This window comes from Cyanistes caeruleus, chromosome 4, assembly GCF_971803275.1.
Source record: "Cyanistes caeruleus chromosome 4, bCyaCae1.hap1.1, whole genome shotgun sequence".
Lineage (NCBI taxonomy): Eukaryota > Metazoa > Chordata > Aves > Passeriformes > Paridae > Cyanistes > Cyanistes caeruleus.
In genome coordinates, this window is record NC_141704.1 from 52,391,162 (window position 1) to 52,414,147 (window position 22,986).

Genomic DNA, 22,986 nt, shown 5'->3' on the forward strand with positions numbered 1-22,986 from the left:
TGCCCGTCAATTGTATCCTCCTTCTGCTCAGGATTGAACAGGTTTGAGCAGGACAGATGGACATGCCAGCAGCACCCATGTTGAGGGGCTGGGTGCTGGCAATGACAGGACCCAAGTGCTGCTCTCTCTCCCAGCCCTGCACTGCTGGACTTTGTGGTGTGACTCCATATTTACATTATAAAATGTAAGGAAAAGAGGCTTGAACCTAGCAAAAGGTTTTCGGTGCAAGTGCACCTCTGGAATTTTCCTCCTCTTTCTTCTTCCTTTCATGTTTTCTGGAGTCACTCGGGGTCAGAAAATGGGAAGGAAATTCTTCAGTGTGTTGGCCAAGAGGAGCTCCCAGCAAAGCCCCTTCCAACAACATCGTAATCTGTGAAAAATATCTTGCCATATGGAAAGGCTGTTCATTTTTTTCCCTCTGTGCACAGTTTGGCTTGCCCCACGTTAGCAGAGGCTATCTTTAGCATGTCGTCGGTGTTTTTTATGAAGAGATATAAAAACTCCCACAGCAGGAGTCCTCTGGCTCTGAGACTGGGTGATGGAAGGAGGCTATGACAGACTGCTTAGCTGGCCCCACTGTTCAGAACCATCTGCTTGCCAAGGTTTCTCAGCTATGAAGAGAGGCAGATACTGCCCTTCTCAGCGGTGGTATGTCACTGTGAGTGTGGAGTACCACTCGAGAGTAGGAAAGATTCAGATAAAATTAAATCCAAACTATTTAAAGGGACAAACAGGAGATGTTTTGTATTATTTTCTATTGTAAAATAGTCCCTGTAATTGTAAACAAGAAAATATAGTAGTTCTCTCTTACATGCAATTCAGCAATGTTCTCCCATAATTCGTTCAGACCCCATTAATGAGTATAAACAGTTTTAGCAGTTTGTTTAATAGCCATATCTCTGCAGTTGCTTATGCTGAACATAATTTCCTTTCCTGTTGCAAGCTTTGTAACAAGTCACAGGAGTTATTTACAGACACCTTAGTTTTATCTAATTTAACAGCTTTGTGTTGTCAGCAGTTTTGCCATCTCAATGTATTCCCTCTCTTCCTGGTCATTAATAAATAGATGGGGCTGGAGAAAGAGTGGAATTAATGCCAGCAGTGATCCTCTGGCACAGTCCCTGTGGCATCACACTCTTACCATCTTTTCATCCCAGTTATCTGCATTTATCACCATCCTTTTCTCTCTTTTAACCCATAAAAAACCTTATCTCCTACCCCAGGGCTACTGAGTTTCCTTAAAAGCCTTATAGTGAATGATACTATCAAATGTCTCTGTAAATGCATATATTGTGATTCTCTTTTAGTCAATATTTTGCTACTACTTTGTAACATTTGAACATGTTAGAAAAGTACAGTTTATCCTCACTGATAAGTATATCAATTTATCTCTGCTGAGCAGTGCTGACTTGCAATTTACTCATCTTGATTTTCTTTCTCTCTCCTACATATCACCTGTAGCTGTTTTATAAGTATTTTAAATTATTTTCTCAGCTATTTTGCCAATTAATGAATTAAGCTTTTTTAGATTTCTGCTTCGAGGGTCATTCTTAAGAGCTATTTTAAAGATTGCTACGGTGTTGGCCATTTTCCAGTTACCCAGAAGAGTGGCTGTTTTAATGATGAATTACGTATCTTTAATGATAAATTATGGTAGGCTGAAACTGTGCTCCATTCTTAGGATTTTCTCAGAGTCTCCACTGAATTCTATTTGGTACTATGAGTTATTGGAACATATATTTCTGACGTTACACCAGTGATAATTTAAATATCTTTTACCCAACAGGGTTTTCACACCATTATATGTAACTTCGGAGTAAAGATTCCCTCTCAGCCCTTCTTTTCTGACACCCAAATGAATCATTTACCTTCCCTGCAATATTTCCTTACCCTGTGATTTAATTCTTTACACTTAGCAGTCCAGTAAACCTACACAGTTTCCATATGTGATTTGCTTGCGTTGCTTCTTTGTCATCATGCCTTTGACTGGTTTTGTGTACTCTTCCTGAGGTTCAACTTGCTGTGTGAGTTGTATCTTGCCTGTCAAATATTCCATTTTATTTGCTAAGCTTTAACTGAGTATCCTATCCTGAAGGATGCTTTGGGGAAAAAAATTAATCCTGGAATTTTACCATTTAGTTATCCTATGCTTTCCCTCGTTTCTTTGTTCTGAACTGTGGAGATATGCTAAAGCACAGGTTATAAATAACTTCCCCTCGAAAGTTATGAATAATGTTTTTAAAAAATAATAATTTCTCTGGAAGAAAAAGACTGTATTTAAATGCTGATATTTTATCTTAAAATGCTGATATTTTACTCAAGTAATTGATCTTGAATATGAGTTTATTCACCCAGACTTGGAATATCTATCAGTTACCTGATATATCAGTATATCTATCTTCTATCAGTTTCAAGGTAAACATTCATGTAAATCAATCATAATTATTCTTATCATAATTATTGTACTTGGGACGATACTCTCTGAAACAAATCCAGTAGTTAATGAACTCCATTACACATAGTACTTCATGCTTAATCATTTTGATTCATGGCATGTGCTGTGTTTACAGCACTGGATTTGTTTTTTTCAGATCTAGAATTTGTGTGTTAAGAGTCAGTTTCTTGTACACACATTGAATTCTGTTCAGTGGTTTAGGTAGCACATTTTAACTATTGTGTTTATCTTCCTCTAAACAAACTAATCATTGAACATCTTTTGATGTTCCCTTCTAATAAGAGTTTCTTATTCACAGCTGCTTCATTTCTTCCCAGCTTAGTACTGGTTTCTCAACCATCAATAACCCTCCCCTTCTGTATCTCTGTACCTTTTTGTTATTTACACACCTGTAAATACTACTCCCCTCATCCAAGAAGATGATATTTTACAAGTCTAATTTATTTCTCAAGATTACATGATTTTTAGAACTCAAATCCAAGAAGGCAAGGAATTTCCAGCCTCTAAAGTTGTTTTTCCAACAGTCGTTGTGTACTGAAGACATTGACCACCACCTGTCCAAATTTACAGTCTGCCTCCCGTACCCAAACCTGTTAAAATACATGATCTCTAGATTTGTATCTGCTTGAATAAGTAATGAGTAAAACTACAACTGATGTTCATGAGAAATGCCTAGTGCTCAGACTTTTGAAAAACAGACCACTTAGGTTAGGACTAATCAAGTGTTTTATGGCGAGACAATTTTCTGCTAGAAGTAACTCAAGAGTTAGGTGCTCATAGCAATAGACACAAGCCAAGATGAAGAATAAGTTGTAATCAGATGAAGCAGGTACTTGAATGTGGTCATCCTAGCCCTTCATGCATTTTTGTTATTAAGGGGACAAGGAGTAGGATCTAAAATCTGTGTCTATGGACGTATGTTTTTAAAAACATGCAGGCACAAATATTTTCCTTTTTTTTTCTTCAAAAATTTAAATAATGGAATTTATTTAGTATCATATTCAGTAATGATTTTTCTATATGAATAAAGAATTCCAATTTTGTGACTTAAAAAGCAATGCCAAAATAATGTAATATTTACACTGTAGAATTTTGTATCAAATTCATTACCAGACTGTTCTGGCTCTTTGGAATTGGGGTTTCTTTTATCCCTGTAGGACTAACCCAGGAAGTGTGGGCTGAGGTACAGCGTGCATTTATTCTTCCTAACGATGCAAGTCAGGGCTGCAGGGAGATTTGGCGAGTCTGGGACTGGGCATGTTTAGTCTCTGCAGTGACACAGGGTTCAGAAATCTCCAGGCACTGCCAGAGTGCTGTGCTCTTCTAAAGTACCTCCCTCTGCCTGGCAGCCACCCAGCAAGTCCCAGCACTGCAGGACCTGAGCTGACGTGGCTTGAGAGGTCTCCTAGCAGGAGAGCCAGATGTGTCTCAGGTGTCTGCACCAGAGTGAAAACACATCCCTCACTACCCAGCTTGCTCCCTCTCTTCCACATATTTCTCTTTAGGCAGGAGAAATACAAAGTCCTTTCAGAACTGGAGTTCAATAATGTTACTGCTACTACACAATACTGCACCATTTGAAGGCCTTCTTAATTATTTGATAGACTGGTAGAATCACTGAAACTATTCCCTTTTGCCTGATATATATGTAACTCTGGGTGTGAAAACTGTATAGATCAAGTTTGACAAGCCTATTATTTGTCAGGCAGTTTAAGAGATCCTGTGATACTTTCTCTCCTGATACTGCAGAAGCAATTAGACTATATTAGGAGAAGTAAAATTTGTAACTTTAAGGTCACAACCATGTTTTAAACTATTTTTTCCCCTCTCTCTACATGCAAGAGCCAAAATCTAGCTCAGCTTAACTGGAAACTAAATGGATCATGACTGTTCCATGACAATCTCATCCAGGACACACCAGGCAGACTGGGTTTTTTTAAACTATCAGTGTTAGATTTGGCAAATTTGTTGTTATGGCAGGCTGACCATATGGAAAGGGGAGCCCAGCATGACAAGTGTCTGTTGTTCTTTCAGAAAGAAAGAAAAGTGAGTGGGTTGTCTGGGGATGGGGTTGGAGTCTTGGGACAGGGTCTGGATTCGGTCCCTGATCCAAAGTTGCCTGAAATCTCTCCACTGGCTCTGACCATGACTTAATGGTGTAAAAAATCCCCCAGTGGGTATGTGTCAAACACAAACCTGTGTTCTCTAAAATGGCATTTTCTTTTAACGGCAATAAACCTGGAGAATTACTTGAGCCTCTTGCTGCAGTCATTAAAAATTCTTCTGTCAAGTATGAATTTGTTCTAATTTGATTCTCAGATACTATATAGTGTTTTCCCTTTGTTTTCTACAGAAAGTCTTCTATTACCAGGAATTCTGTCTCTATTTTAGTACTTGCAGATAGAATTATCTTATTATATTAGGTGGTGGAATAAAATTACACCCACCTTCTTTTAGGGACTTGTACTCCAACCAGTGTCTGGCTGTAGTGAGGGCTGCATAGATTTATTTTTTCTCTATTACAGGAATAAAACATACAAGAATAAAGTATTTTCATGCCAGCTTTGTTATCAAAAATATCTCTGATGGATATGCTGATTCATTTTTCAATACGGGATAATACTTCAGATGAGAAAATGATCAAAACACAGAGCACAGTTAGGTCAAGGTAATTTAACTCTAATCTTGCCTAATTGTCATTGTGATCTGGACAGACAGAACTGAGATAATTAAATCTTGATCATGAGCTATCCTCTTATTTCATATGGTTCCATGCACCAAATACAATGCCAACAATCTTATCTGACATTTTCTGTGAAAAGACATTTTTAGGCATCATAATGTGTGAAGGCTGCCAGCAGGGCAGTCTATCACTTCTACCTTACATCAAAGGGATGTGCACTCTCTTGGAGGAAGAAAATAAAGCAAGTACAAAAAACAAGACTTTAGCAAGGAAGGTTAATGTGGGGACCTCGCAACTTGGAAGATTCTAAGTTCAAATTTGGGAAAAAGACAGCACAACCAGCACTTTCAGATTTTCTTCCTTGCCCTTGAATCAAATGAGAATCTTTGGGAAAACTCTGGAAAATACCTTAATCCCTACCTGTCATTAATGTGATTGCCTCCATTTCTCTTTTTGCACTCAGAAGAATGCAGCTGTACAACAACCTTGTGATTTCCACCATGCCTAGTGCTGCTTCTCCACTGCTGCCTGCACCAGTCCGCTTGCCAAAGCTGCAAACTTAGGCTCAGGATGTGAAGCATAATCAAGTGAAGATGGTACAAAACCCCAGGAAGACATGAAGCATTCAGAGACTTAAGGTGTGTTCCTTAAATATCTGTAGTCTTTGTTTCACAGCTCTATTTTCTGATAGCAAGTAAATTTTGCAATTACAAGTGGGGCAATATCAAATCAGTATGAAACATTCATAACTGTAGCTAAAATTGGGTGATGTCTCCTCAGCTGATGCATGCTTGAGAGGGATGTCTTTGATGCCAAAGCTTTTTAACAGAGCTGATACTGTCATCCTTGGGTGTGTAGCTTACTCAGTTTGTCAGTCTCTGCTGGGGCTTTGCCAAGTGCTGGATTTAAATCCCAAATTTTCCTGGTCAGAAAGGCAGAGTGTAGCCTGAAATGTGCAGGATGCTAATTCTGGTACCAGCTCTTACCTCAGGGAGGCTGCAAGACTAACAAATTACAAGGAGAAGATGAGCAAAGGAGTTGCTGTGCACGCAAGTTTGTGTGTGAGAAGGAGGGAAAGAGAAAGCACCTGTGTGAGAGGACTTTGCTAAAGGGCAGAAAGCATCTGGGGAATTGTGAACAGAAGACTGTGCACAGTCTTCTGGGCTTTGCAGATACAAATATAGGGGCATATGTGCTGAAGGGAGAGGGTACCACAAAGGAAGTTCATAGATCTGGTCAGGAAGTTGGCAAGATAAAACTCTTTGATAAACAACTAGGAATTATTCAAAAACAGCATCTAAGCTTTGTTCTTCACTCTTGAAGCCATCATTTAGAAAATGAGTGAAAATGGGTATGGTGGCCTCACTTTAGTCCTTCATGGCATTTTACACACCACCCATCAACTATACAATTTTTTACATATGACTGTTTTCATAGACAGAAAATATGGATCAAAATGATACAGTGGTGAAGACAGAAGTCCACATTGAAGGGTACTAACAGAATGTGCTGGAATATAATTTGCCTCCTGCATTTTCCCTGACTGTAACTAATAAAAAGTCCTCATCCCCAGCAGTATCAAATTTACTCAAATTAAAAAGCTGCTTCTCTGTGACAACAGACTATTCTTCTTGTTCCACTTCAAAAAGTATTAATTAGGGAACATCATGTTTTACAAGTATTTTTTTTTTTATAAAAGCTGCATTAAAGCACTATTATAGTGTTGAGTAAACAACTCTGTGTGATTTGCAATGTACTCTCATAAAAAAGTTGCATCAGTGTTTTATAAGTAGGTCAGTGACAATTCCTTATGTATTTCTTAAACTCACATGGACTATCCAGATTCCAGCGTAGAAATACATGGATAAAACTACTGTGAATAAAATATTGATGTTTTTCTTTAAAAATAAATAGACCCACATAAGCTGCAGTAAGAGAGGTAATGCTTTCCTGGTGCAGGATTGTCTTCTGCATGCTTTAAGGGCTTTACTTGGTTCAGTTTATTGCCATATAATTAATATGTGTAATTAATATGAGTGTAATTAATATAAGTGTAATTAATATGACTGTAATTAATATGACTGTAATTAATATGTGCATAATAAATATGAAATTCCCTTTGCAATGGAATCAATAATGAATTTGGGAATCGTTACACATCCCTTATTTCTTAATTTGATATGAGAATTGTGAATATTAGATCTGGTGACTGATTCCAGGACTGTCTCCTCAAGAAGCCTTTTTGCTTATACTTAGACAAAAGATGTTTGTGTTATTGTTGACATGTCCATCACTATGGGATTACAGGATGCCATTTCACCCAAGAGGTTTTGTAAAGAGAAGGTGGTTTTACTGTAGGTGTAATAGTAACTACAATGCTATTAGCAATAGTAGTACCTGTGACCAGGTGGTATTTCAAAGAAAGCCCCAGGAGAAGAATAGCAAGTGCAAAAGATTACTCTTGTCTTCTACAGATGTTTCCTTGAGTAATCTCACCTCTTGCATTTGTAGAGGTAAAAAACCAAACCAACCAAACCAACCAAAAACCCAAACCAACACAAAACCCCCGTCATCAACCAACAAACCAAAAATCCCCCCAGACCAAACAAAACCCAAACTACCTCTGAAATATCTAGTCTCTGGAGAGCCTTGAAAATTGCTGAGACATATAAAGGTTAGTATCTGAAATGGGCTTCTTTAGACAAAAACTTCGCTTAACACAGAAAACACTGTCATTGATGAATGGTTATTAGAGAGATGTGCTGCACCATTTTGGCAGGTCTGTCACCCTGTCCATGTGTGAAGTAGATTATGAGAGCCTCGGGATGTAGTGTTTTCAGTTCTCTTGGCTAAAACACATAGTTTCCATCAAAAATAACATCATTCCAGCCATCTGAAAGAATAAAAGCCATTTTCTTTCAGGTATTTCCATAACATTCAAATTTAAGAAGGGACATGCCCCAAAAAGGCTGTGAAACTGTATGTTTTCAGAGTGCTCAGAAAGTGATTCCATGGTTACACAAGTATTTCAAACATTTAATCATCAATATAATATTCCTTGTGTTGCGAGAAAGCCTTCTATTTCTGTTCACTTACTTCTTGGTTAGCTGAATACTGTCACTATTGACATTTCACATAGCAGAAACACAGCTCCATGTAATGTGTATAATGTCTGCCCTGAGCTCCACATAGACTGGGAGAATAGATAAAGCAGGTTGGATGGTGTTTTGAGTGGTTTTTCATGTATGTGCATATGAGTGGCCACTCCTTGGAGATCTTTTGAGAAAGAAGTAGATTATTAAAGGGATGGACTTCCCCGATTTACATGTTTATGTTGCTTTGGCAGCCTCAGCAAATGGAAAATGTCACTGTCTGCTGGCAGCTGCAAAGGACTTAGGGCAGATGTCTGCATCTTTTGGTTTGTTCACTTGTATGCCTGACCCAACTGGCAGCGGGCTCATAATGCACCATTATTGTTTTAGATATTGAACCTATTTCTTCTCAAATTAATTGCTTCTGGCTGACTTATCTGTAACCAATGTGATTGCAATAGCATGAAAACAATCAGTGATATGTGGCTGTTGCCTGTTAACTCTCCAAGGAAACCTTTAGGGCTCCTTTGGCAGCCAATGTATTTCATGAGTTCAGAAGCACAGTGCCATGTCAGCAACGGGCTGGAGACAAAGCTTTGGGGCAGAAGAGGTGCTAGGCTGATTGGCATGGGGGTGGGATGTCCCTGACGACTATGTCTGTGCAAGGTACAGCATCAGGGATGCTGTGTGACCAATTACACGGGTGGTACCAGCAGCAGGGTTCCTTTAATTTTTGTTTGTTTTCAGACAAGTTGCAATGTGAAATGGCTGTACTGGCTCCACCAACTGGAGAAGAAGTCTGTAGCTCTTCTGAGGGTGACATGCACACTGGAATTGAACCTAACACCTGTGCTCTGGATTTGGGTTGAGGGATGGATTGCATTTCCCACTTCAACATATAGACATTCTTCTCTCTCTCTGTCTCTGTCTCTCTCTCTCATATTATATTTTTTTTTCTTTCTTATAAGAAAGAGGATGTTTGCTTTGTATGGTGCTTAGTATCTCAATGGGTTAATATAGTCCAGAAAGGAGATTTACCATGGACTCCCATGGTTGTCTTGGGGGAGGCAAAAAAAAGCGAAGGAAAAAACTGCTTTCCCTTTCAGCCTTCATAGTTATTGTTGAGAAATATGTGAAAGGTTACTTTTAAAGATTCTATTATTTGAAAAGACCAGTGAGGATGAACTTGGGAGAGGTCAATAAACAATACTGGAATCACCAGGTGACATCAGGGTCTTACTGACATGCATGTGAAATTAGGGGAAAAAAATAAATTAACCTCCCAATCCTTTATCCTGCAGAATTTGACAAACTGGCAACAAGACATTTCTGCCCTGCACGTTGGGAGTCTATGAAAGGGAAGGGAAGAATAAGGCTATTCTTAGCCCCCTTTACAGGCACACAAAGTACGGCACAGAAATGTCACTTGCTGGGGCGGGAGGAGGGTTTGTTAAAGAGGACAGGATCGCTCTGTAGAATCCTTCTTTACGACAGGGCAAACGAACCTGCCGTTCTCAGCCCCGCGCCAGCTCTGCACGTTCCCATCTCAGCCAGCTACTGCAAAAGTCCTGATTTCTTCCCTTCCCCCCCGCCTTTCCTAAATTCTTTTTATTCACGCTCAAAGATCAGGCGGAGGTTGTGCCAGACCCTGGACGGCAGCACCTCGGGACGGGAACCAAGCGGTGACTTCAGCACAGGCAGAGGAGAGCTGCCGACAGGCAGGAGAGCGCCCCGCGGGTCACTGCCAGCACCGCTGCCAGCCGCGGCCTCCCGGGCACCCCGGCTGTCCCCGCCGCTTCCCCGCCGGGTTCCCAGCGGGCCCCGTACAGCGGGCCCCGTACAGCGGACCCGCTCCCCGCCGCTCCCCGGCACACGGGGCACCTCCCCCGGCCCTGCCCAGCCCTGCCCAGCCCGGCCCGGCCCGGCGGAGGCGGTGGGCGGCTCCGGTGGCCGTGGCATAAACCGGCAGCCCCTCCCGCCGGTGCCGCTGTCCCCGCTGGACGGCGGGGAGGAGAGGCGCTGCCCTGCCCTGCCCTGCCATCCGGGCGGAGGCTGCGGCGGCTGCTGCTCTCCAGCGGAGCGGCGGCGGGCCGGGAGCTGCGGGGCACGGGCGCGCCGCCTCCGCCTGCCGCGGCCTCGCTCGCACGGCGGCAGCGGCGGGAGGCTCCGCCGGGCTTCCCCATTGTCTGCCCGCGGGCGGAGAGCTGCGCTGCCCGCACGCCCCCCGCCCTCGCCTTTGTGTGCTCCGGCCGGCGGCGGGGCGGCGCGGCGCCCGCCGTGATGCGCGCTGCGGGGCGGCGCAGGGTCCGTGCCGCTCGCTGAGAGGCGGGGAGGGACCCAGCCCGTGCCCCGGAGGCTTTTCGCCCGCAGCAGCCGGAGGAGGGGGACTATGGACTGAGCGCATCGCTCTGCCATGGAGTCGGGCATCCGCTTGAGCACGCTCTGCCTTCTCCTGTGCCTGGGACCAGGTAGGCGGATGCCGGACCCGCCGGGGGAGTACGCGGGAGCGGGGCCGCTGGAGCTTCGCGGCGGCGATGCTCCGGCCGCCGGGCAGCCGCAGGTGCGGAGAGCGGCGGGGGAGCTGGGCGGGGGCTCGGCAAGTTGCGGCGTCGGCGGGTGGGTGACGGCACTTTTTGGGTCAGTTTCAGGCTTTGGCGTGGACCCCTCGCTGCAGATCGACGTGCTGTCCGAGCTCCAGCTGGGAGGCTCCACGGAGGGCGTGCGCCAGGTGCCGGGGCTGCACAACGGGAGCAAAGCCTTCCTCTTCCCAGGTACGGCCGCCCCGGCCCCGCAGCTCCGGCCGTGGCCGTGGGGCCCCGGCGCTGCGCACGGGGCGCGCCCCCTCCCCTCCCAGCCACCCCAATGCCAGAGGTGTGCTCGCTCTGAGACCTCGGCATCCCGTCCCTTCCCTTCCTGCTCGCTTTTCTTCCACTCTTCTTTACAGCTCCCCTCCCATTATTTTATAATTTTTTTTTTTCTCTCTCACCCCATTTTTTTTTATTTTTTTTTTCTTTGACTGGTAGACGCTTAATTAAAGTACAGCAGGAATGGGGATGGCAGATGGCATGTTTTGTGAGTCGTGGGGTGCGGTGATGAATAATAGCACCACCCACTCTACTGCTTTACTTGGGAAACGCTAAACATATCCCAGTTCCAGCTAAGGAAAACCTCACTGAAAGTTTTATGTGAATCGAGCAAAATGCTGAAATGAAGTGCCCCGGAGGAGGGAGGCAGATGGCTGGAAATAAGAACACCCTTTTTTTTGCCAGAGGGAAGTGGCCTTTTGGAGCTTCTGTGACATAACCCTCCTGAGAAACAATGAATGAGTTTTGGTTTCTTTAGTACTTGTGATTGTTTCTTTGTTAATACTGGGAATAGAAATAAAGTAGTAGTCTTCTATCTTCCAAAAATACATTTAGTAGTTTTACTAAAGATTATTAAAATTTATTAAGATTTCTTATATTGTAATTCATAAAAGACTGTAAAAAACTCTTGATATCTCATTGAATATATTGGCATTGGTTACATTCCATACATTTGCTTATTATCAATGCGTTTTTGAATTACACTTTAATAAGATACTGATATGTTAAATGAAGCTTAAATCAACAATATTTTTAGGGCAAAACCACCAAGTCTATCTTAACAACAACAAAAAAGTGCTTAAAACTGGCCTTTTGAAGCAAGTCTCTTATCTGAAAGACGATTAAATGCTCCTTATAATCTATGACTAAACAAGAAGGAAGGTGGCTCACCATCTGATAAAAAACAAGCAAATCTCCACATCAGCTTGCACTTATAAGATAGGAGAACTTGATTGTTGGCTTCTTGTGTCATGCCAGGAGTTTAGCTTGGATCTGAACAGATTTGTAGTGCAACAGGCAAGAGGCTGTGTTTCACGTACTGAAGAGTTATGATTCAAGGGAGATAAGATCTGGAAAGGGAATTTCTTTTTCATGTTTTCATTAATGAGATAATTTATCAGGAAGCTAATAGTTGCCAAAGGCTTCTTCTTTTTTTTTTTTTTATTTTTTATTTTTTTAAGGTGACCTCTGTAGCGGTGTTCTTCCCTGGAACCGCCAGCATGTGTCACTATGGACATAAATGTGGAGACACATGGGCATATGCATTCAGCAACACTGGCACATGTTGGCTTTAAACATCTGTGGTGGGCTTGTGGCTGCAGAGCAGAGACCTCCGTGAAGGGGGTGACTGCTTAGAGTGGCAATGCATTTGTGTGTCAGTGGGATTGGTGTCCTAAAATAGGTGTAATTTTTAAGGTACGGTTCTGAGTTGAAGCCCCATTGTGCTATAGGGGATTGGGGTGAGGGAGTGGGAGGAAGGTAAAACTCACTGCCTTCATTGGTAACAGGATTCAAGGTTTGGAAGAATAAGACTCTCTGGTATATTTTCCCAGTGTCAGGACAAAAAAAATTACTGAGTTACTAAAGAATTGGTTTTTTTTCAAGTTTTTCCCTCTTTCTTTGCAATCATGAGTGTACATTGTCCCCACGTGGGTTAACGGTTTATTTGTAGCAAAAGAAGACAGGAGTTTTAAATTTTCACAGCAGCCTTTTTATTTTGTTGAGAACAATTGGAGGAAAAACAAGGATGAAAACACTTGTGTCTAAATGATGGTTAAAATCTCTGTGTCCCTTAGGAAGCCTTTCATGCCCTGCAGGACTGGAGATAATTTTCCCTGCTACTGCATAAGAGGACTACTGATTTTCTTACAGTAAATGGGGTCCTTACTGAGCAGAGAGATTTTAATTTCTGAACTTGCATTTAGAAATAGAGAAATTTCCTTCCTTGATCAGACCACTGGGTCCACTTAGTCATTTTTGTTCTGCTCTTACAACTCACACTTTGGGAACACTACTACAGTGTGTGCCTCTTAATGTATGTATTTGCAGTATGTGAATTTCAAATATGTGTGTGTGTTGCCTTGAAATTTGGCTTTCCTTATTCCAGCTAAAGTCCTAGACAGAAAAGATTTTGTGAGAATGATGTAAATTACTTTAATTGATCTGTGAACTTACTCTGAGAGCTCCAACTTATGATCCTTTGCCTCTCTTTCTTCAGATGGTGAATCTTTTCTTGTATCATACACATATTTACAACACTTAAGTATGTTGCCTTTTTGATAGATCATCTTCTCAACTGATGTAAAACCTTACTTTACTTAAACTTAAACCATTCAGAAGTCCCAAATGCTGTTCTATATTTTATACGGAAATGATGAATGTGGCATGTTGAACTGCTAACAGGTAATAGACAATTAGAAGATATATGATGGGAAAATTATACATCTAGTTAAAGCAGAATAGTCTCTTTACTTCAGTTTCTAGGCAAAAAAGTCAGTTTTGACTGCTTAATTAGATGTAGCATCAATTTTCAGTATAGGGATTTAGCATCTGATTGGCTGTTCTGGCAAATTCTCTCTTGTGTAATTGACTTTTCAAAGGTACTTGTATTCCTAGGTCATATAGAACAACAAGCAGTTACTCTCTAAAGGTAGTTTTAGTCTGGCACTGTCCAGTCTAGATAATTTAGATTATACTCCTTATACAGTTCCTGATTTAGAAATAATGTTAGCCATTTGAAATTTGCTGCTACTTTTTTTTGTTTGTTTTGTTTTTCTTGTTTTTGTTTTTGTTTTTTTTTGTGTGTGTGTTTATATTTGACTTCAGGAGATTCAGGTGCTCGATTCTAAAACTTTTTAGGTGTCTGATGCTCCTTGGTTGTCATGAGTGGTAGCAACAGAATGCCACTGTGACCTGAATCTAGTTAATTGCAGGGACTTCTTTTTCTGGAAATGTGATTTGCAAAGTAATTATAAAATGTTCCAGTGTAGCTTGTGGGAAGATACAATTATGAATGGAAAACAGGAGGAAGTCTTCAAAAATGTTAGTGTTGCTGTATGTGAACATCTGCCTGCACTTTCTAGCCAACAGCAGATAGTATTATGTCAAAATATGTTGAGGAGAAAATTATTCCTCTGCTGGTCAGAGCAGCAGAACAGAAGTCAGAATATCTATGTCCCAAATATCTCTCTGTTGGCAACTGTTGACATATGTCAGTGAAATTTTAAACACCTTTGTTCTTCCCTTTGTAAAACAGGGATGACACTTGGGTAAAGCCCAAACCAGATGGGTGGACTGAAGTGTAATTAATGTAGTTAAAGAAAGCTTTTGGAGAAATACATTTTGTCATTTTATAGTTCTTTTTTGTAAGTATACAGCATTAATGTGATTTGAGGAGATGGGTGAAGATAAAAGTCTAATGTATCTATTTTCCTATGCAAATATGGAAATCATATTGCTTCAAGAGGACATGTTGCATATGTAACTGCAGGCGAGTTTGATGAAGTAGACAAAACCACAGCAAGGGATGCTGAAGGATGATGAGGATTTTGGATGACTGACTCAAGTCTGTGCTAGGAGATACAACATTAAGCTCATGCAAGGTCCCAGTGAAGCCAGGTTTTTCAGCTGGAAATGGTGTTCTGAGGTGTGACAGTCTAAAGAAGGACTGCAAGAGTAACTTGGTCTCCTCTGCCATTTCACTAGGCAATATCATTTTGTCACCCTCCCTTTAAATTCTGTATTATATGTACTTTATAGTTATTTTGACAGTCTTCCTGGGTCTCTCTTGTTGAGAGCAGGTACTATTCATCAGACTGTCCAAAGAGAGTGTGTGTGTGTGTAGTAATTGAGACACCTTCCAACTGCCTCCAGCACCAGTGGAGAGTGGAAAGTACACTGTAAATCAAGGAAGGAGAGGCTACAAAAATGAAAGCCAGGTGATGTGTAAGGACAATATATGCCCATCAAAAGATGCATATTCTGCTCAAAGGGAAGGCTAAAAGCTGGACAGAAGAGTGCAGTTGGATGGTTACAAACACAGAAACATGCATTTAAGGAAAAGGTAAAAAAGGACATAGTTATGAAAATGCGAGAGCTTATGTCTCTGAATGCAGAATTTGGAATTTATTCAGGGGAAAGACAATTTTAGAGGCAAAATATGGTGGGTATATTATAAAATGTTCTGATGGGGATCAAGATGTGCTATAAACCATAAAAAAATAATTTAATCTGTCAGTGGGATGAATGAAAGGACTTGGCAGTACTGTCCTTTGAATTGGTGCTGGCTGACCCAAAATGCAGGCAGAAAAAAGCCCCCTAAAACAGGCTTCTTGGTAAAAGTGATGTGTTACCTGTTGTATGAACAGATCATTACTGTGTTATATTAAAATACTAGCAAGACAATATTACTCTATCTTGTATCCCTTTGGAAAGTTCACTCTATCTCATGATGTTATCTCTGGGCATTTGTTAAATAAAGAAGCTAAAAATAAAGCCTTAAAAGCAGAGGTGAGTAAACTTCTTTGTCACAGAAACAGGATTTACATTGCCTATGCACTTCACACACACACTGCTTTTTCCTTGCCACCTGTCATTGAAACTATGGACAGATGTTTTCTCCAGGTTCCAGCTGAGCCTGCTGAAAATATTACAGTTCCCAGCTGCTTAGCACTGCCCAGAAGCTAGAGGTTACTGTCCCCACAACTCTTCCAAAGCAAGAGATTATATGTGTTCCCATATCTGCTGATGGCAAAACCAGCCAGCTTCAGGAGTGAAGCTGGCTGACTGCAGTGACATGGATTAGAGAGTCCCGTAAAATCCCCTTTCTCCAGCTGTACCCATCTCCCAGAGGAGTGGTAACAGACAGCTGGGAATGAGGATGTTAATGTTGCCAACTGGCTTAGCTGACTGCAGAGTGAACACCTATCTTCAACTTCTCTTTTGTCTTTAATGCAAACTGGTTTCTCTCAAATGCACTGAATCCTCAAAATGTGAGACCTCCATAGAGGTTGTCTGGATAACAAAAGTTTTAATCCAAGTTTAATTTCAGTAGGCATTAGCATGTTTTTTTGATGTTAGAAATGCCTAATGTAAGCAATTGCTCTATGACAACGTAGTAGCCAGAAAGGTTTTGGTATATCCGGAATAACAGGATAAGCTTTCCCTTTTCTGCCTTCCACTTCTGAAACTTTCTGAAGTCGCCTCGGCACCTGTGCAAACAGTAACCACTGTGGCAGGGCACTGCCAGGATTGTGATTTATGCTGCTGGGGAGCCAGGCTGGGTGCTGAAGGAGAGCAGGAGAGCCTTGAAAAGCTGGACTGCTTTTGCTGGTGCAGCTGCTCCTCCGAGACATACCTTTGCTCCAGAAGAACTTAATATTCAGCAACCTCTTCTGGGAAAGAGTAGTTGTAGCAAGAGGTGGTGTTTGTGAAGTGTCTGCTGCTTGAGGACCCTGCCCAAAATAGGAGATAGAATGTAAAGATCCTGCATCAATTTTCCATCCTAAACCATGAATTTCAGTGCATGGAGATCTATGATGCATTTACCCCTACTGAATATTCATGAATATGCCCAGAACTGGAGATTGTGTTGCTTGCTAACTGGTTGTACTGGTTTATCTGTAAAATAAAGGGGAAAAAGTTATGGGAAAAAGACTTAAATATCTTGAGCTTCTGATTGATGCTTGTAATTGTACAGTGGAGGGTAGGGCTGAGAAATGGGAAATGAATGGGAACCTAATGTATGACAGATACAGAAACTGAGAGAAGAAAAATTTGTAATCCCTGAATGTAGTTATTAATGCACATACAAAGTAATGTTAAGGAATTACATAAAACTTGGCCTGTGGCATTTGGGATTTGCAACTGTTTTATGCTGAAAGTTTCTAATAAATACTGTGGCTGGGAGTGTGTATGAGGCATTAGTATCACAGTATAAGTGGCAAGCAACAAGGTTGTTTTACATTCAGCTCTAAAAGCTGTCATTATTCATCCCGAGGAAAGTTACTTTACACAAAGTGTTATTTTGTTGCCCTTTTTTTGTTTTGTTTTCTTTTGATTTTCTGCAGTGGGCTTTTTCTGAGGAGGGAAAGGTAATAATCTCAGAGATTAAATATTCCCTTTAGAGCCTATAGGGTTGCTGTTTTTTGTTTTTGTTTTTTTTTAAATTTTATTTATTAGGTTTTGTTTTGTTGGGGTTTTGTTTGGTTTTGTCTTTTTTCTTGCATCTCTTTCCATGTGTCTTGATATGGGCTCTTGTCACTTTTCAGTCTTAAATTCTAGCATGACTCTGGTGGCTTTGCCTGGGCTTTGTAGGACAGTTAACATGTCCAGTCTCTGATACTTCAGCCTTTGGAGTGAATTAATACCTGAATTTATTTATCAGCAGGGTGTGACTCCATTTAAAGCAATGTTGTGTTTTACTGTGTTCTTGTGGACTTGAGCCTGTGCTTTTCATAGCCAGGTTGTAGCTGATACCTGGAACAAATTTAAGTCCCTGTGACAATGATGAATCTCTAAATTTCTAATTTTTTTTTTTTTTTAATGAGTGTCTGGTTGTTCAGGTTAATGCAAATAACCATGAATTGTTTATACATTCAATATTGCCCCAAACAATTCATACTGATTAACAGCAGACAGAATTATATTTGCTTCTTCCTGCCTTTACAATGAGGCCTCTTCTAGAATATTGCAACTTCAAAATCCTTGTTGAGGCTTTTATTATCTCAGTGCTCAGCCTGGCATTTTTGTTGGAAATCTGAAGATGAGTATGATGCACATCAACTCTAAGGCTGTATGAAAGGGGAATACATTAAGATGGTGTTGATGTGGGCATGTAGGGCAGAACCCTGGTGGGTGAGAAGAGACCTGGTGGTTGGAGGAGTGGGGCCAAAGAGCCTCTCTCCATGTTGATGTCCCCATCAAGAGCAGGCAGGTGCAGATGGCTGCTCACCTGGCAGCCTCTCCTGGTGGTGTGGCAGGGGGCAGTGGTGTTGGCTGAAGTTAAAAGATGTGATGTTGACAGCAGGACAACATCTGTCCTGTGTGCCAGAGAGAACCCAGCACACCCAGCACATGTGCCCTGAGAGAGAGGACAGTGACCCTTCCAGGTAGCTGTCAAGTGCATCTTTCAGTATTGCTGAAAGGGGGAGGATTGCATTAGCAAGAGGAAGTGACAGGGGAAAATGAGGTCTCTCTACCCTTATGTAATTACTTTTGCTGTGGCATAGTTCTGTAGTCACAAAGTGTGCCTGAGACTTGCTAGGTTAATCTTTTTTTTATGGTTTCTTCCCCCACTGCAGCATGGCTCATTCTCCAGTGAGATGTCACAAAGGACAGCAGCATTTCCTACGCATCCCTTTTAGATCAATCGCAATGGCTGCTTTTCCCCTACTTCTTGCTTATAAGATGTGGGAAATAGGTTTTCTACTCTCCCCTCCTCCCCAGCTTATGTTCTTCTAGTCTGTATCCTCCAGGGTATACAGGTGCTACCTTGGAAAAATAACTCCAAGTGTGGTTAACTTCACTGTTTCCACTGAGACTTAAGGGAGGTACAGGACTGAGTTCGTGAGTTATTCAGAAGGGTTGGATAGGGGCTGGAAATTTTATATAGCTGTCATGGAAAACTCTACTTCTTTGTAGTGACTCTTCCCTATATTTCATCCTGTTTGGTTTTGTGCCAAGATGCAGATCCACTAAGCAGCTGTATTCTCCTACCTGTATTGCTAAGTTACAGCTGAATGAAGGGTGAAAAAGGATTTTTCACAGTTAGATTTTCTTTTCTGTCCATGTATTTTGCCTAAATTCCTCTATATTTTGTCTCAATGTTTAAGAAATTATATATTTTTTCATCTTGGCATTGTCCAAATGATTTCCTCTCAGGAAAATCTGAGGAGAAATATAAGAAAGGGTATTTTAGTTTTTAATTTTTTTTTTTTTTTGCCTGGACATGTTTTCCACAATAAACACCTTCTATGAATGTTCACTTAGATATTTTAGATAGAAAAAATAATTTCTTGTAGCCATTTTCAACATGGAAGAATTTTACAGCAAAATATTTCTTATTGTTAACTTTTTATTTGCTTTTCTTTTTTGGTGCACACTTTGTTTTTGGGGGTGTTTGTGATGCTGATGACTTCAGAGAGATACACAAACTTAGAAAATTGACTTTTAGCTTGAGTCATCTCATGAGCTGCTGCTCGCAGCTCTGGGCTGTTGCAAGGTGTTAAAGCAATGGGCATAAATGTTCTAAAAGGACCAGCAGACTGAAAAGAGACTTCCAAAGACACAATGTCCAAAAGGCTTTTAGCAGATTAACATATTTGCTGCAGCACCAACTTTGCTATGATAGACTGTAATGTTTCCAAGGGAGCCATTACAATCAATATTGCTAGCGATCCATAACTGAGAACTCTTTTAGTGGAATTTGAGTGGCTATTTCCTTCTTTGAAAACAGGGAGTATAATAAGAAAAAGACCTCCAATTGTACAGTTAGAGCAATGTTTATACAATTTCCCCAGCATAAATGCTTATTTAAGTATAATTAGATTGTGGTAACATCTGTAGTGTTTATCCTAAAAGAGAAGATGACATGTACCAGCCTTGAGTCTGTCTGAAAGTCCACCAGTCTCTAGATACAGCTGTGTAATGATCCAGAAGGGTTCCAAAGGATCTTTTCTAGTTTTGAGGTCAATAATCTGTGTTTTAATAGCTCCCTAAGCATGCATTTGATTATTGTGCCCCAGCTGTTCCAAAGGCACTCTTAAGATTTTCTGTAACATTAAGTAATATGCCTCAAAATTGAAATAGTCCCTAGATTTGCTCAGCTCTCATTCAAGGAAGAGGGCAGACTTTGGGAAAACCTTGTGTACCCTGTTCAGTGTTGCTCTGATTAGGAATCCCTGCATACACAATTAGCATAAGGAAAGCATAAGGCAGTAAGAGATCTGGGAGGTTGAATTTAAAAAAAATACTGTGTCTGGGTTATTGCATTCACTCTGGGTCTCTGCATTTCAGAAAAATATCAATGAATTGCAGGGTCTGAAGAGAAAAACAGCAAACCTGATTATACAGTAAAGAAAGGGCTGGCTTAGTAAGAAAGCTTTTCAAAGAACTTGAGCACGTACAGCTTGTCCAAGAAATGACAAAAGTGTTGCATGATAAGTGTTTAGTATTAGAAGATTCTTAGAGGTTTAAAATGAAGGAATTATTTATTATTCAAAGAGCTAGAGGTAAGAGTAATGTAATGATACTACAAATTGAGAGGATTTAAGATAAAAGGTGACTTTCACAGAGAACTTTCACAGAGAATAGTTTAGATTGAGGCATAGCTGCTGAAGAGAAGTGGTGGAAATCTCCATAATTTTGACTTTTTTTAGATGATAGTATGAAATAAAATATCTAGGAAACATTAGCTGTGTTGTAGTCATTGTACATAATTGTTGAGGTAATAGGCTAAGGAATGGGTGGATGACCCTTTAAGTCTTTCTGTACTCTGGAGAGTGGGGATGTTGGTGAAACTGATCTAGTATAGGGAGAGTTTTGCAAAGACAGAAAGTAGCATCAAACACCTGGTACACAATTATCAGAACAGTGCCTTTGTCTTCTCCTGAAACTTGTTCTTTGGTGCACTTACATGCATTTTGATGATGCCTGACTCAAATAAACCTAGAAGAGAAAAATAAAGCCTGGAAACATTTTATAATTTTAACTCATCCAAGCTTATAAATTGGGCACGAGTTTAAATCTGTAGCTGATTCATCAGGGTTAGTGTGCACATTCATAGAAGCATGGACTCCACTAATACCTGACTTAAATAAGAGCTTTTGGAGAATCTGTACTCTGGTCTTTCCCAGCTTTCTTGAAATCTCTGCTAATGGTTGGTTTGAGTCTTCCATGTATTTTCTACCTGTCTGCCCTGCTCACAGCTGAGCTGTGTATATGGTGTTCCTTGGTATCTCTCCTCTTTCATGTTCCCAATTCAAAACCCTAGTCTTTCATTTTTCTGGCATCAGAACCAATATCCTGTGAGTGGAGATTTTTCCAAGTATGCCAGTATGGTTGTTGTTATTGGCATCCTACCTCTGCCCTCAGGTGTGGTCTCTCTGCTGCTTCCTGTTTCTGCTCGAATTCTATTTACAGTTCAGTCTCCTGCCTTCTCCCCCCATCTGCTGCTGTTTGCTCAGCCTGCTGCTGGAGGCCTGTGGCTAGCAACAGAGGTGTTGGATGTGTCCGTATTCAGATACAATTTTTTGCAGTGGTTGCCTCCCTCCCCCTGGCCTGCCCTATTTTTGCTGTCAGGAAACAAATTTAAGTTTTCTGGCACTTTCTATCTGTGTCAGTGGCTGTTGGCTATTCTCTTGGGTCAGAAGTTAATCTTTCATGCAAACTGCATGGTTGTGGTCGTCTACAAAATGATCTCATACGGTAAGCTTTCTTAAGCTCACCATTGTGTTGTGTGAAAAGAAAGCAGCACTTAAATTCTTGATACACAGAGTTTTGGTTAGTTGAAGGCAATTAACCCTAATGTGGGCAAAACCAGTTATACCCTAGAAAGCCAGAGATGAAGGAAAGCTAGGATGAGAGATCCAAATCACTACCAAGAGGGAGAAACATATTCTTCACAGAGAAAAAAGGTAAACCTTCTAGGTCACCCACAAATGATTACAGTTGGGCTAGATGATCTCAAGAGGTCCTTTCCAGCCTAAATGAATCTGTGAAACACAGGCTGTAGGAGTTAGATCCTCAGGAGCTGCACACTTGTCACAGCAAAAGGAGGTTTTGAGAGAAAATGACTGAGCAGAGAGCATGAGTAAGTCTTACTGACACTTGCACAGTGAGAACCAAGTGAGGGGGAGACGTGGTGTGCTGCTGAGAGGGTGTTGGATTGCCTACACCAAGCATGATCCTAATTCAGAGGTGCCATGGTGGGTGCTGATCCTATACAGTCTGCCATTGTATGATAGTTCACCACTGGAATATGATATACTTGAGAATTTGAGTTGTCACATCTTCAGAGAGAAGGGTAGGGTATGTAATGCAGCTTGATCGTTATCTAGAATAATCTGCTTCCATGATTTATTACTGCCATTAAGTTTATACTTGATTGTTTTTAATTGATTAGGCTTTGTTTACCTTTGGTAGCCTGCCTTTTCATTTGGAAAAGGCTTGCAACACTATCTCCTCCTCCTCCTTCTGTCCTCCCCTTTTGCCTTGAATTGAATACCTGTTAAAATCCTGGCCATGCTATATACAATGAGGAACTGAAAATCAAATCAGTGTTTTAGCAGTTCTCATGTGTGTCATGCCCTTATTACAGTACTGGTAGGGCTGGAAGACGTTGCATTGTTTTCCTTCTGCTCTTCAATGTCCCAGTGTTAACAGCATTTCTTGGTGTGATATTTCTGTTTGTTGTTAGGTCAGTTTGACACAAAGTGCTCATGTGACAGTAGGCAACCAAGCATAACTAGGTGCATATGCCACAGATGGCAGCTGCAAGGAAAACAAGGCAGGCTTGATTTTCTCCACAGGTTTCAAGGTGTTCTCAAAGCAGCTTCTAAAAAGCTGTTTTGTGCCTAAAGGGAGTTCATATTTATATACACACATATATTTATAAAGCTATAGTACCTGTAACCTTTTAGATATTGAAATGAAGAAACAAAGGAAGTCCCACTCTGTGCTACATCAGTGTCCTTGTTCAAACATAATAGGTTTTATAGCAGTATTGGTTGTGAAAAACCTAAACAACATAATTCTAAGTAGCAGTATGTGATTCTACCTATGAGGGAGCACATACAAAAAAATAAAATCAAAAAAGCATCTTTAAAACTTAAAAAGGATTTAAGAATAGTGTTGGAGTATAGGCTAGGAAAAACTGGTAATCAAAAAGTCTAT

The 22,986-nt window shown here is 41.0% G+C and overlaps 1 protein-coding gene across 1 annotated transcript in view; it reads left to right on the forward strand.

The window, feature by feature from the left end:
* Positions 1–10,156: 10,156 nt before the first annotated feature.
* The window catches only part of NELL2 (neural EGFL like 2), a 137,199-nt gene continuing 124,369 nt past the window's right edge, over positions 10,157–22,986 (forward strand). Inside the window, exons 1-2 of the mRNA XM_086884647.1 lie at positions 10,157–10,698; positions 10,873–11,001. Coding sequence (XP_086740773.1) covers positions 10,644–10,698; positions 10,873–11,001 — 184 coding nt within the window. The 5' untranslated portion in view covers positions 10,157–10,643. The remainder of the gene's footprint in view (positions 10,699–10,872; positions 11,002–22,986) is intronic.